The sequence below is a fragment of the Sapajus apella genome, unplaced genomic scaffold (genome assembly GCF_009761245.1).
Source record: "Sapajus apella isolate SASKATOON/1434 unplaced genomic scaffold, GSC_monkey_1.0 scaffold51, whole genome shotgun sequence".
NCBI lineage: Eukaryota > Metazoa > Chordata > Mammalia > Primates > Cebidae > Sapajus > Sapajus apella.
The window spans coordinates 8,946,697-8,962,355 of NW_022436991.1; the positions used below are offsets into that span (position 1 = coordinate 8,946,697).

The 15,659-nt window shown below is 40.3% G+C and overlaps 1 protein-coding gene across 5 annotated transcripts in view; it reads left to right on the forward strand.

Moving 5' to 3' along the window:
- METTL9 (methyltransferase like 9) overlaps positions 1-15,659 on the forward strand; it is a 50,162-nt gene that overhangs the window by 14,311 nt on the left and 20,192 nt on the right. For all 5 annotated transcript variants that reach the window (XM_032242932.1, XM_032242930.1, XM_032242933.1 and 2 more), the window contains exons 2-4: positions 4,595-4,785; positions 9,508-9,717; positions 13,045-13,229. In XM_032242932.1, coding sequence (XP_032098823.1) covers positions 4,595-4,785; positions 9,508-9,717; positions 13,045-13,229 — 586 coding nt within the window. The remainder of the gene's footprint in view (positions 1-4,594; positions 4,786-9,507; positions 9,718-13,044; positions 13,230-15,659) is intronic.

The window sequence follows — 15,659 nt, forward strand, 5'->3', positions numbered from 1 at the left end:
CCTCCGCCTCCTGGGTTCAGGCAATTCTCCTGCCTCATCCTCCTGAGCAGCTGGGATTACAGGCACGCGCCACCATGCCCAGCTAATTTTTTGTAGCTTTAGTAGAGACGGGGTTTCACTGTGTTGACCAGGATGGTCTCGATCTCTTGACCTCGTGATCCACCCGCCTCGGCCTCCCAAAGTGCTGGGATTACAGGCTTGAGCCACCGCGCCCGGCCCAGTGTAGCTTTTTATCTAAGCTGAGTTGTCTGGAGAGAGGTGAAACCAGGAGGCCTGCCCATTGGGTTACAGGGGTTCATGTGCTGATTTTCCCTTTCCTTGGTATTTCACCTTAAGGGCAAGGTGACTCCTTTAAGGCTCTGACTCTCCTCGCCAAGATCATAGTCACATTACTTGTTTCCCTTGGTTTCTGATTTTATTTTCCCTCTGGAATGTAAGTTCCCTGAGGCCATCGAGGCCATCTTTTAATTCAATCAGCTGAAGGCCCTAGACCATAGTTAAGCTGGGTTAGTGGGAAACACTCTTGGAGAGTCAATACAGTGACGTTTTGTGGGTAAGCCCATGTATGGGTTCTCAAGCAGTGGCAGTTTTGTCTCCCAGGGGATATTTGGCAATGCCTGGGACATTTTGGGATGTCACTTGGAGTAGTGCTACTGGAATCTGATGAGTAAGCGCTAGGAATGCTGCTAAACATCCTACAATGTGCAGGTTAGCCCCTATAACAAAGGATCATTCAGCTTCAAATGTTAGTAGTGTGAAGGTTAAGAAAACCCTGACTTACAGGACCTTAGTTACTTTCTAGACCAGATTATCTTTTCTCTATACACATCTGGTTCAGTTTAATTGGCAGGATAGTCCTGCTTTCTTTTCTTTAGCAGACATACTCGGTAGAGTTAAGAGAAGCTTCTTTGAAAGAAACGCTTATAAAACAGAGCATGCCTGGAGCAGGAGCTTGAATCAGCTGGAGCTGCTTAGGGACCCCAGGCTTCCCATTTGTTCAGAAGTTGCAAGGTGGTAAATGAAATGTAAAGCACTTGGCTTGGTGCCTGGTGCATGATAGGTGCTCAGTTGGTGTCTTCCTTCATTGCTTGCTTCCTTGCTTGTGGTAATGCAATTTTGTGGTAAGTGGGTAGCTTTAACCACTGTTTGCAAAATTAGGTTTAAGCAAGGCCTTGCAGAGTTTGAGAAATTTACAGAAACCCCATGGCAGCAGTCTCTGTGGTTATCCTTCTGTTTCCTCTAGGATTTTGTTAGAAACTCCAAATTCTACCTGTTTAGACTGCCTCTTGATGAACATATATCATTTGTCTGTATCAGTGCCATACACTGAAGCCATTCATTTTCTCTGCCTTTAATGAAGCTCTCAATCTACCTGGGAAGATAGACACGGAACATGCAGTTGTCTACAATTATTCAATTCAGAGATTGTAAATATTACCAAAGGGACAAATAGGATGTATGAAAGGGTATTAGAGCCCTTTCTTTTTCAGGGAAAATATACCTAGGAAATATTTAGGCTGCAGTTGAATGAACCAGGTGAAGAGGGAGTGGGTTAGGTGGTGGGAAATGTGGGGAGCAGAGCAAATACCGTGTGAGACAGCCATGGGAAAGGGGCCTTCCAGAAAAAGAATGAAGGGGTAGAGCAGTGTGATGGAGTGAGGGTCCAGGGGTCATGGGTTCGTAGGTAATGTCACAAGGTAAGGCTGGGGACACAGAATGGACAAAAATTGTGCAGGGCCTTGTAAGCCATATTAAGCATTTTGGATGTTATTGTAAGATTCCTGTGAAGCAGGGTAGTGATGTGATCAGATTTGCATTTAAAATTTGCATTTTTAAAGAGGTTTGCTAGGTTACTTATGTTTTTGGGCCACTTTTAATTTCTGGAAGATCTAACTGCCACCTACATTTAGGGGTGTGTGTGTGCGTTAGAAAAACAGCTTTATTGGGATAAAATTCACATACCATGAAATGTATCCTTTAAAAGAGACAATTCATTGATTTTTAGTGTAATCACAGAATTGTACTGCCATCACCAGTGTTAATTTTGGAACATTTCACACCCCCAAAAGAAACCTCATGCCCATTAGCAGCCACTCCTCATTGTCCCAGCTCACCAGCCCCTGGCAACCACAATCTGCCATCTACTTTCTATCTCTGGATTTGCATAGGCAAGACATTGCACATAAGTGGAATTATACGGTATGTGGTCTTTTGTGACTGACTTATCTGACTTAGCATAATGTTGTCAAGGTTCATCCATGTTGAAGCATGAAGCAGTGCTTCATTTCTTTGCATGGCAGAATATACTATTATTGTATATGGATGTATTATCACATCTTGTTTATTCACCATTTGATGGACATTTGACTTATTTTCACTTTCTGGCAAGGCTGCTGTGAAAGCAACATTTGTGTCATGCAAATGGTCAGAAAAGACAAACATTTCACCTTTCTTTTTAAAGAGAAGGGTTTTGCTTTTTTTGTTCTGTTAACACATTCTGTTCAATAAGCAGTTTCCTGAAAGACCTATGTAGCAGTAAAGGTTCAACCACACGTGTTAATGTCGATGAATTGAGAAAAGTGCTATTAAAAACTTGAGTTTTCCTCTTGAAAGCACTATTTGCAAGTTTTCCACTTGAAAGCATTATTTGCAGTTAATGGTGCCAGTTCCTGCTCGGTTCTGGAAGTCAGAATCCATTGTGTTCTAGTCCATTTACAAGTGGATGCCAAGGAATTCTTAGTTCCTCTGTTTCACTCGAATGACTTCTCATCTACATTAATAGAATGTACCTGATTGCCTATTATCAAGGTGATGGCTTTCATCTTGATTAGCCATTTCAGAGAATAAAAAATAAATAAAAGTCAGAGTGGCCTCCATATTACAGAGTTCAGAATGTGCACCAGGAGGTCACGAGTATAATAAAAAACGGTTTATGACCTGCACTGGAGCATAACTTCAGGCACAATAAGTATTAAGAATTAGAAAATCATTAAGCAAGAACATTTTTAGACCAAGGGGAAAAAGTGTAGGCAGTGAATGTAAAAAGCTTCATAGCTTGTCATATAGGGTAGGAAAAATAAAAATAGTTTCATATATAAAGTCCAAGCAATTTTGATAACTGTGATGAAATGGCAAATTAGTACAAATCAGTCCACAACTGGAAAAGCTTGGTTTACCCAGTTTAGGGAACAGAGTTTGTAAAATGATTAATCTCTGAAATTTAATGTGCCTGTTTGTGTTGATTTGTAACTAGTTCCTTTTAACGTTAGCATCAGGAATGTTACTCAAGATTTCACTGAACATTTAGTAAGCTTAGGATGATTATGAGCTTGGTCCACCAATTAATTATGCAAGCACTTACAGGACACTTACTGCTGATAAAAGTTTGTACTTTTCAGGGGGAAGCAAATTACTCTTGGCCAGTTGACTTACTGGGAAAAATTTGTGTTTCATGGGAGATAATGGATTAATAGTAAATGATGTACTTTGTAGTTTCATCATTGTACTTAATGGGCTTATTCTCATTTCTCAGGCCATGTTAGGGGAATCTCATTGCTATTATTATTGTAGGATTCTCACTGTGTACTTTGTATTATGTTGTGGACTTGCCTACATTATCTTTTTTAATCCTCATGGTACCCTACCAGGATAGACAGACATCAGTGACGTCCCTAGTCTACAAATGAATGGTGGCTCAGAGATTAAGTGATTTGTCTGAGCTCATGTAGGAAGGGCAGAGCCAGGACTTAATTGTGGGGCTGATGCTAAAGCTGATGTCCAGTCTGCCTTTCTACCTCTCTGCTAACTCATTTATTATGAAAGATTAAATTTCATCCACAGGTGAAGTACTTGAATTTTGTTCTAGAATGTGCATTCTGGTTAGAGCCAATTCCTGGAAATCTGGTTCTTAGCATGTTACTACTTGGTCTTCTCATTGATTGCAGTATGACCTTAAGTAAGCTCTTAATCTTTCTTGAGCTCATGTTGCCCCTGTAAGAATGTCATATGACCTGTTTGTAAAGCATACCTCAGGATTTCTAAAGGTCTCTTAAATAGCCCATAAGAAGAAAGGCAACTTAATCTGGTCACTGGAGTGTTAAATTCTGTTGCTTTACTTTGCCATTTGGGTTTACTTGGTGGTTTTGAGTTAAGGCATTGGATTATGTGACTTTTTTCTTATCTAAAAACAAGGATGCTGCTAGCTGTTTGCCTTCTGATGTTGAATCTCAGTGAAGGAGAGGCCAGCAGAGCTTTCTAGATCTCAGGGGTACAGTGACTAACACTTGGCTGGGAGGCCGAGTGCCTGAGCTGTTGTCTGGTTCTGCTGCCTACTAAGCTGAAGACCCAAAAGCCTCGCCACCCTTCCCTCATCCTTTCTACCTACCTTGAGGGCTGTAAGAGAATTAAATGAGAAGTCACGTCTGAAGAAGTACTTTACATTTTACAGGTTATAGGAGTATACAAAATCATTATTCTCAAATTATGAGATTGTATTCTTTGGAAATCTTAGATTTGATTTAGTCTTATGGTTTTTTGTTTTTGGATTTCTTAAGTGACACTTTGTGTGTTTAATTTTTGTTCTTTTTTTTTTTAGTGGTATGTGTGCAACAGAGAGAAATTATGCGAATCACTCCAGGCTGTCTTTGTTCAGAGTTACCTTGATCAAGGAACACAGATCTTCTTAAACAACAGCATTGAGAAATCTGGCTGGCTATTTATCCAATTATATCATTCTTTTGTGTCATCTGTTTTTAGCCTGTTTATGTCTAGAACATCTATCAATGGGTAAGTGAATCTTGGACATTTATTTTTTTTCTTTATCTTTAGGTTTACAAAAGGAAAAACCAAAAAAAGGAAAGTTATCTTTTTCACCATGTTGACCAACTAAGCTGCAATACTTCTGCTAGTCAGAATCCTTGGCAATTGGTCCAGCATTCTATCTTTCTGTGGTTCTTCCCTTTAAATTCACCATGACAGATAGCCTCATTTGTATATGTATTTGTGTGGGGAGTTACTTAGGGTAGTGCTTCTTGGCTTTCTTGTACACAGGAATCACCTGAGGATCTTATTAAAATGCAGATTATGAGTTAGTAGGTCAGGGGCTAGGCCTGAGAGTCTGCTTTTTTTTTTTTTTTTTTTTTTTTTTTGGTATTAACAGAGTGCTGCTCTGTTGCCCAGGCTGGAGTGCAGTGTTGCAATCTGGGCTCACTGCACCCACTGCCTCCCACGTTTAAGCAATTCTTGTGCCTCAGCCTCCAAGTAGCTAGGATTACAGGCGTGCACCAGCACACCCAGCTAATTTTTGTATTTTTAGTAGAGATGAGGTTTCACCATGTTGGGCAAGCTGGTCTCTAACTGCCTCAAATGATCCATCCACCTCTGTCTCCCAAAGTGCTGGGATTACAGGCGGGAGCCACTGCGCCCAGCGAGTCTGCATTTTTAACAAGCTTTTAGATGATGCCAGTGATGCTGAATGCTGCTGGTTCTGGACCACAAAGCAGCAAGACTCCTGGAACCAAGCCCTGAAGCTGAGGGCCTTGTGCCCTTAGACTGAAGAGTAAGATCTTTGCTGTAAACATACTTCTCAGTAGCAAGTTTTTTAGGGGAGAGCTAATAAGCCCAACAGTGGATGATGGCTAATTTTGAGTGAAGAGTTCTGTATCTGTTCTTAAGTAATGTCTAGGTTCACCAGAATTTTAAAAACTTATTGTGGAATTCTCTGTCCTCAGAGGGGTTCCCTCATATAAATCCATAGAAAAAGCTTTAGGAGTTTTTGAATATCCTTTCTTGGCCAAATTTTCAAGCATTCCAAAGACCCTAGAATCTAAAATGCCAAAGAGAAAAGCAGCAGGGCCCAATGCTTAAAAAACCTTGTTGGACCACCAAAACCACTGGTTGGGCCCACTTTTCTTTTCGCTTGAGGTTTGGAGCCAGTTTCTACTGACTATCTGGATCCCCCACTGTATCACCTGGTCCCTAAATATGTTTTTAGGCACCGCAAGCCATTTCTTAAGATTTCTCACTTGATTTTCTTCATTGTTTATGTGAATTGCCATACATCTGCTTTGGCAAACAGTTGTTATTTTTATATGAGTAGTTGAGTTGCTACAACTTGGCCTGATATTTTGTTCCTTAAATTGGTTAGACTGAATTTCTGTTCTATACCATTTATTCTTCCTTTGGAATTCAGACGAGTCACTGTAGCAGAGATTCTTATCTTTTTGGGGTCCTGTAGCTCTTTGAAAGTGATAAAAGGTAGGAATCCTCTCTTCAAAAAGTGCTTACATTCAATATTTTGCATATGATTTTGGGGGTTCAAACTTAACCCTTTCCTCTACCCATAAGACCCTGGTTAAAATTCCCTGCTCTAGAATTTCACAGTTTGATCAAAGAGGCAATGCAGTTAACAAACCCCTTTTGGCTTCCCTAACTTAAAACTCTTACGCTTTTTTTTTTTTTTAATACCCACCCTGCTTCCAATCCTTCCTGCCCTGTGTCCCATTCTCAGCTAAAAACTAAATTTAAGGGCCCACCAGTACCTTTCCAGCCATAGTAGTGGGAGATTATTACTACAGGTGGCCATCTCTTACAGAAATCATTACTATGGTGCTGTCTTAAATTAAGACACTTATCAAACTTCCTTTATGTTGGAAAGGAGAAGGTCAGGTAAGGAAAGACTTAATAGCTGTTCCAGAGTTAATTTTATGAGGAAGAGGCATCCTCTTCCCCTCTAAGTCAGAGAGAACTTAGATTGTGACCAAAGAACCTAGGATCGTTTATTAAACACTAAAGTTAAACCAAAATTAAAGGGTCATATCTCTCCATGATATGTGTTTATGGGAAACTTTGTATTGGGCTCGGTATTTTAGGTGAGACTGTTCTTTGTTGTGCGAGTGTCCCACACGCTGCAGGAACTTGTAAGTTTTCTGTCCTTGCTCACTAAATGGCAGTGGTACCCCAGGTCATTATGATTACTGGAGACTCTCCTGTCTACTCTCAATGCCCCCTAGAGGGCAAAATCAATCCTGGTTGATAAACACTGGGCTTGATGGATTTTGATTTATTTTTGACAGTATTAACTTTTTGTAGAGACCCTGTTGCTAATGTTCTTTGGAAATAGGACAACACTTCCCCCCTCTCTCTAGTGCCTTTCTTTCTTTCTTTTTTGTAGACAGGGTCTCACTCCTTCACCTAGGCTGGAGTGCGGTGGCACAGTCATGGTTCACTGCAGACTTGACCTCCTCAGGGTCAAGCAATCCTCCTGCCTCAGCCTCCCAGGTAGCTGGGACTACACATTCATGCTACCATGCCTGGCTAGTTTTTGTATTTTTTTTGTAGAGGCAGGGTTTCACCATGTTGCCTAGGCTGGTCTCAAACTCCTGGGTTCAAGAGATCCTCCTGCCTCAGCCTCCCAAAGTGCTTGGATTACAGACGTGAGCCACCATGCCCAGCCTCTAGTGCCTTTAAGTGTAGATCAGTCAGATGAACTTGGTGAACTCTGATCTCAGGTGACCTCTAGTTCAAAAATTTTATGATTATCATGCCAAGATTCCTCACATCCCAGGGAGATGGCTTGGGAAGCATGCTATTTAGAGCTGGGAAAATTTAAGCAAAGCAAATATTTTGTGACTTACTTTTGGTCCTGTGGTCAGCATCAGCATTTAAAATGCGCCTCTCCTTAGCCATGCTGCCAGTAGCCTCATTCTGCTGTGACTCTGGTTTCTGTGTTAAAATTTTGTGCAGTTACTTCAGCAAGTTCAGATTTGCTTATTTTCTTACTGTAGCATATGCACAATTGAGGATTAGAACAACTTGTCTTTTATGAGACGTGCTTTTCTTTGGTAAGCAGTTGTAGTTGGTAGCATCATGTTCTGTGGTCTCTGAGGTCTTACTCTCTCCAATTCTTTTCTTCTTGAGATGGAGTCTTACCCTGTTGCCCAGGCTGGAGTGCAATGGCGTGATCTTGGCTCACTGCAACCGCCACCTCCTGGGTTCAAATGCCTCCTGATTCTCCTGCCTCAGCTTTCCAAGTAACTGGAATTACAGGCCCCTGCCACCATGCCCAGCTAAATTTTTTTGTATTTTTAGTAGAGACGGGGATTCACCATGTTGGCCAGGCTGGTCTCAAACTCCTGACCTTGTGATCTATCTGCCTGCCTCTGTCTCCCAAAGTGCTGGGATTACAGGCGTGTGCCACTGCGCCCAGCCACTCTCTCTAATTTTTTAGCATTTCTGTGGGGCAGAAGATTTACTGTAAGCTTGGTTAAATTCTCTTATGGCCTTAATGGGAAAAGGAAGGGGGACTTCGTTACATAAACTCCATTATTTGTATTTTTTCCTAAAACTGGTCTTACCTTGGGCACCATGTTGAATGCATCTTTCCAGTCACCATGTAGCAGCAGCAAACGTATTATACCTTACGATTGTTTCCCAAGACCAGCAGTATAGCACAGGTTTCCCTCCCACTTCCTAGATCAGTGGTCCCCAAACTGTTTTCCAGGGTCTGAGGAGGAAGTGCCTCAGGAACTGCTTCAGGCTGCAGAGAAAGGCCTCGAAGTGGGCTGGCCACAGCTACTGGGCTCCCGTCCTCATTCGAACAGCAGCACCTCTCTTAGGATCTTATGTTGTCTGTGAGTTCCCCTTTATTTAAAGGAAGGGTTCCGCTGCTTAAAGGAGGGTTGATAATCCCTCCACTAGATAAACTAGAATTTGAGAGCCAGAAAACAAGTCCTAAATAGGGAGTGTGTTTTATTTCCCAGGGCGATGCTTCCATGAGACTTGTCTTAACCTATAGCTTTTCTGAGGATTCTCTTCGATCTCCATTTAAACTCCCCTCAGTCTCCATTTTCAAAGACATTACTGTGGTTTTGAATGTTTTCTAGAACCTTTAGAAATAATAGGACCCAGACAGTTGTTAACCATATAAACTGACATAAGTATGAATCTCCTCCTTTAATGCATATTAACTGATATCACAAGGACCACTCTTTTCCCTATTTTCTCTAGTATCTTTTAAAAACCTATTATCCTAAAGTTCTTTTTTTCCTCATCTTTGATTTAGTTCCATGTTTGAAATACCTTTTTTTCCCTATTTGGTTTCTCTGCTACTGTGGTCTAACTGTTGGCTTGTCATCTTTTTCAACTGATAACATGTTTTCTGTTACTCCTTCCACCTTTCATTCCTAATTTGACTTAAGTTCTTCACACTCATCTCTTATTTCTTCTTCCTTCCCCTGTCATCTTTTCCCCTTTCCACCTTTTATTTCCCTCCTTCTCCCATCCCTTTTGGAGTAATATTTGCAACTCCAAAGACAAATGGTATCTGGAGGCATTTTCTTATTTATTAACTTTGCTTTCTAATCATAAAAATCATATGAAAGATAATATCTTTACCACGTAATGAGTGATTATGGTAGTTGGTGCTGAGTCACTACATTCACTTTGTGTGTGTATGGTGAGGGGTACTTAATTTGCATAGACACTTCCATTTTTGTCCTTTTTTTTCAGGTTGCTAGGAAGAGGCTCAATGTTTGTGTTTTCACCAGATCAGTTTCAGAGACTGCTTAAAATTAATCCAGACTGGAAAACCCACAGACTTCTTGATTTAGGTGCTGGAGATGGAGAAGTCACAAAAATCATGAGCCCTCATTTTGAAGAAATCTATGCCACTGAGCTTTCTGAAACTATGATATGGCAGCTTCAGAAGAAGAAATACAGGTATAATTTTTAGACATATATTTCTTGATTTTAGATGCATTTCTTCTTGAAAGTATACTGTTTAAAGGATGTGAATAAAAAATGATCTTCCATGATTAGGATTTTTAAAAAATCATTTCATATATAATTAACTGGAAATTTAGAGAAATAATCTTCTGGTGGCAGTATTTTTCTGGAGCAGAGAAGTTGACACTATCGGGAAGAAAAGGACTAGTGAGAGACAACTTGGAAAAGGCAGATCAGAAGAAGGGACTTGTTCCCTAATCAGAATCTGGCATTCTCAAAAAAATATTTTTTAAGTAGTGGTAAAACATACATAGCATAGAATTTACTATTTTAACTATTTTTAAGTATACAGTTCAGTGGTATTAAGTACATTTACATTGTTGTACAACCATCACTACTATTCATCTCCAGAACTACTTTATCTTCTGAAACTGAAACTCTGTACCCAATAAACGTAACTCCCCATTCTTTCCTCCTAACCCCTGATAACCATCATTCTACTTTGTCTCTCTGAATTTGACTACACTGGGTACCTCATTTAAGAGGAATCATATACATGAGCTTTTTGTGACTGGCTTATTTCATGTAGCATAATGTCTTCAAGGCTTACTCATGTTGTAACATGGGCCAAATTTTCTTTTTTTTCTTTTTTTGTGATGGAGTCTTGCTCTGTTGTCATCCAGGCTGGAGAGCAATGGTGTGATCTTGGTTCACTGCAACCTCTACCTCCCAGGTTCAAGCAATTCTCCTGCCTCAGCCACCCAAGTAGCTGGGATTACAGGCATATGCCACCATGCTTGGCTAATTGTTTTGTATTTTTAGTAGGGACAGGGTTTCACTGTTTGGCCAGGCTGGTCTTGAACTCCTGACCTAAAGTGATCCAAAGTGCTGGGATTACAGGTGTGAACCACAGCACCTGGCCCAACGTTTTTTTTTAAGGATGAATAATAATTCGTTGTATGCATGTACCACATCTTGTTTACTCATTTATCTGTCAGTGGACACTTGGGTCGTTTCTACCATTCGGCTGTTGTGAATAATGCTGCTATGAACATGGGTGTACAAATTCCTACTTGAGCCCCTACTGCCACTTCTTTTGAGTGTAGACCCAGAAGTGGAGTTGCTGGATCACATGGTTAAGTCTGGGTTTAATTTTTTGTGAAATTACGATACTTTTCCATTGCTGCTGCACCATTTTTCATTCTCACCAGCAATGTAATAAAAGGGTTCCAATTTTTCCACTCCTTGACGGTACTTGCCTATTTTCTGTTTTGTTCTGCTTTTAATATGTAGCCGTCAGTGATAATGGGTGCGAAGTGTCAAATCTTGGTTTTAAGATCATCTGGAGCTTGAAAGACTAGGAAGAAGGATATTATTTCAATATGAGTCTGTTGACTGGGAGATTTCCATATATTGGTTCAGTGTAGAATGGGGGAGGTAGAGCTGGAGTCGGCCTCCTCCTCTGTGATATTTTTGGAAGTCTGGTTAGCCTTAGAGAGAAAGGAGAAAGAATTATGTAATCACTCACTTTCCTATCCACATGTTTCTACTTTTACAGATTAACCCTAGAGTCAGAGCATCAATGTAGCTTTTGGAGCAGGACTGGATTGAGCATTTGCAAAACATGGACATTTTTAGCCCGAAGGAGAGAATGTTACTGTGAACAGATACTCAGTGGGATTTTATGTGGAAGAAAAGGAATAGGTATAGTTTCTGGTATAATCAGGCACAGCTGCGCCTTAGAAGTTGAGTTACAGCTTAGGGAGATCAACCTTTCTAGCTTGAACCATCTAAGTCCTTATCACTGTCAGTGTTTAAATTGTCGTTAGGGATGTTATAGAAAGAGATGGGGAAGGTGTGAGTTTGAACTGAGTGATTAGAAAGCCCCTTAGCTTTAGCAGTCTGTCTCAGATAAGGTTCTGGTGGGTCTGCGTGGTAATAATTGACATGTTTTTCTTCAATTAGAAATTGAATAAGTTATCAATGGAAATCATTTTCTATCACTCCAACCATTTTTTTTTTTTTTTTGAGGTAGAGTCTTGCTCTGTCGCCACGCTGGAGTGCAGTGACACAATCTCAGTTGACTGCAACCTCCGACTCCCTGGTTCAAGCAAGTCTCCTGCCTCACCCTCCCGAGTAGCTGGGATTACAGGCACGCCCCACCACACCCAGCTGATTTTTGTATTTTTAGTAGAAATGGGGTTTCACCATGTTGACCAGGATGGTCTCCATCTCCTGACCTTGTGATTTGCCCCCCTCGGCCTCCCAAAGTGCTGGGATTTTAGGTGTGAGCCACCATGCCTGGCTCCCAGCCATATTTAAGAATAGAAGGGATCCTAAGAATAGAAAACGTTAGTCTGGGTACAGTGGCTCACAGAATCCCAGCACTTTGGGAGGACGAGGCGGGTAGAGTACGAGATCAGGAGATGGAGACCATCCTGGCTAACATGGTGAAACCCCGTCTCTACTAAAAATACAAAAAATTAGCTGGGCATGGTGGCATGTGCCTGTAGTCCCAGCTACTGGGGAGGCTGAGGCAGGAGAATCCCTTGAACCCAGGAGGCGGAGGTTGCAGTGAGCTGAGATCGAGCCACTGTACTCCAGCCTGGGTGACAGAGTAAGACTCTGTCTCAAAAAAAAAAAAAAAAAGAAAAAATTAATTATATGATATATTTTTTGATTAAGTTCCAATGAATGGTAAAAAGCAGGACTCTTGTTAATGATATTCAAGAATTTGATGTCTTGGTTTCATAACTTTTTATCAGCTTGCATCTTCATACTTATTAAACATGATTAGTTCTTGTAAAGGGAATTTCTTGTATGTTTTGAGATTTGGAAGTAGGTGAAATGCTAAATTTAAAGAAATATGGGCTGGGCGGGGTGGCTTATGCCTGTAATCTCAGCACTTTGGGAGGCAGAGGCTGGCAGATCACTTGAGGTCAAGAGTTCGAGACCAGCCTGGCCAACATGTTGAAACCCCGTCTGTACTAAAAATACAAAAATTAGCTGGGCATGGTGGCACATGCCTGTAATCCCAGCTACTCAGGAGGTAGAGGCAGGAGAATCGCTTGAACCTGGGAAGTGGAGGTTGCTGTGAGCCAAGATTGCGCCACTATACTCAGCCTGGGCGATAGAGTGAGATTCCGACTCAAAAAGAAATATGGTTGCTATTTTTCTCTTGCCTGGTTGCAAACATAAATTATAACAGATTTTGAACTTAATTTAGAAGACAAAATTAAAGACTTTGCCGGCATCTCACTTATTTTTAAAGATGTCTTTAGAGGGATGTTATGTTAATACAGTTATTTCTGATTTTTCTAGAGTGCTTGGTATAAATGAATGGCAGAATACAGGGTTCCAGTATGATGTCATTAGCTGCCTGAACTTGCTGGACCGCTGTGATCAGCCCCTGACTTTGTTAAAGGATATCAGAAGTGTCTTGGAGCCAACGAGAGGCAGGGTCATCCTTGCCCTGGTCCTCCCCTTTCATCCCTACGTGGAAAACGGTAAGTGTAGTCAGGCTAGCTCTTACCCAGGATAGCTGTTTATTGGGATTCTTGTTTTTGTGCTGTGTACAATTAAATATTGTCTAGTATTTCTTATAATAGCCTGTAGTTTAGAATAATCCAGTTAATCCATGTAAAATACCACCTTGGTTAATGTTCACCTTAAGGTGGACTTTACAGAGCTCTAGCACTCCCCTTGCAGTGGTGATAATTAATATTTAGCTGGGTTTGACTGCTTGAGGTTGAAAGCCAAAAATGCATCTGTATCTCTGGTTTCAAATGGAACTTGAACCATTTATTTATTAGCTTTACAACTGAATCGAGCAATAAACAGTGCCTTTAAATCTAGTCATATACACTTGCTGAATGTCATGGCTATTTTGTTTTGTATTTTGTATCTCTTGAGCCAGACTCTAAAAATGATAAATGCTGTTATCTGCTTTTTTTCTCTTTTGAAGACCATGCATCTTGCAGCATATATAATTTCTTTCTGTAATATTTGATTTCTTGATTGCATGGTCTTGCTCTTCAGCAATATTGAATGAAGAATATGTTAGAAGAAATGGGTTGATTTCATATCACTTCATATTTATTATGACTTCTGGCCATTCTGACTTAATGCCACAATAATTTATAGTTTTAGCTTACGTGGTTTGCATTTTAGACAATCTTGAAAGTTACTACTTTAAGTCTCCTGCATTTTCATGTTAATGTACATTGATATAAAATTATTTTATGAATAATACAAGTTACTATTTAAAAATCTTTAGTGTTTCTTTCTTTTTCTTTCTTTCTTTTTTTTTTTGAGACAGAGCCATGCTCTGTCACTTAGGCTGGAGTACAGTGGTGCAACCTCCGCCTCCTAGGTTCAGGTGATTTTCCTGCCTCAGCCTCCTGAGTCCCAAGTAGCTAGAACTATGGGTACATGCCACTATGCCTGGCTAATTTTTGTATTTTTAGTAGAGATGGGGTTTCCGCATGTTGACGAGGCTGGTTTCAAACTCCTGACCTCAGGTGATCCATCCGCCTCTGCCTCCCAAAGTGCTGGGATTATAGGTGTGAGCCATCGTGCCCAGCTGAAAAATTCTTAGATTTCTTCTTTTACTGCCTCATTTGACCTTGACTTCAAAAACTCTTAAGAGTGGTTTTCACAGACATTTTGAAGAAATCTATTACTATTTTGCAAAGTCATCATTATCAAATATCATGAACATCTGTGTCTTAAGGGATAATGCCTATGTTTCTTATAACCCTTGGGTTCTGTGTGGATTTGTGGCGTCACTTGCTTGCTCCTTAATTCGGTTCATTATTTTTTCTCCCTACATCTTAATGCCTTCAGACTTAATGCTTGTCTTAACATTTACCAAATGGTTTCAGATTTGTGTTGATAATGGGGAAAATGGGGAATTCTTTCGACATAGAAGGGTGTGGAAAAGAACAGAGAGAACAAATCTTCCCATTCCCATCTTAGATCTCCATTTTTACATTCCTGTTGTCGAGTGGCTTGTCATGGCAAAGAAAAAAACTGCTTTTACATGTGAGTGTACATACATCATCTAGATGCTGCACAGTGAAAAAAAAACTAGTAAATGTCCTCCTTCTTTGAGTCAGCAACCTCTTCAGTGCTGCTCCTACCTGTGTAATTAAGCTTCAGCTGCAGCTGTCTGCATCGCACTCACTAGTCATCAGGTTGGAAGATCCTGGCTTCCTGTGTCCTGTTGGGCAACCTCATGATAGAACTTTAATGTGAATTTTATTTCATTGTGTTTCTGATGCTAAAAATGAAGAGGAAGTCAAACTAGACAAGAGGGCCATCTCCATGAAGGGTGGAAAACAAGCTCCTTGATTGTGGATGTGCAGAATTGCCTGTTGAGTCTGAGAGTCTGGCATGTGACACACTGCAGACCTGAGATAAGAAGGCTTGTTGCTATGGGTGACTAGTGACCTATAAATTTCCCACACTGTGCCATGGCACTCTATTATTGCTTTCTTTCTCTGAGTCACTAATTAGATCCTGATGATTTCCATGTAAAACCGTGAGGACCAGGAGATGCAAAATGGTCTTGCTGTGTAGATTCATGAATACTGGACTATTTTAGGATATCCCAGTGTGCTTTGCATACTTGGCTTAATTTGTTTTTTTTAAACTAAAAGTAGTTGTAGGTGAAATGATTACTTATGTAATTGTTTTGGTAAATGACTTGAAGTTGAACTGTAGCAGTTTTGTATTGGAAAAAAACAAAATGAAAAAAAAATATTGTTCGAATTTCAGTTTATTTGGTTTACTGACCCAGTTTTGGTTAGGGGTTATTGAATCTAGTGTGAATTTTTTTAAGTACCCCCCAAAAAAGGAAAGATATGTAGTCAAGAAAAGGATAATTATATTATAAAAATAAACATTTAATGAGGTTTAATTTTTCAAAATCATAA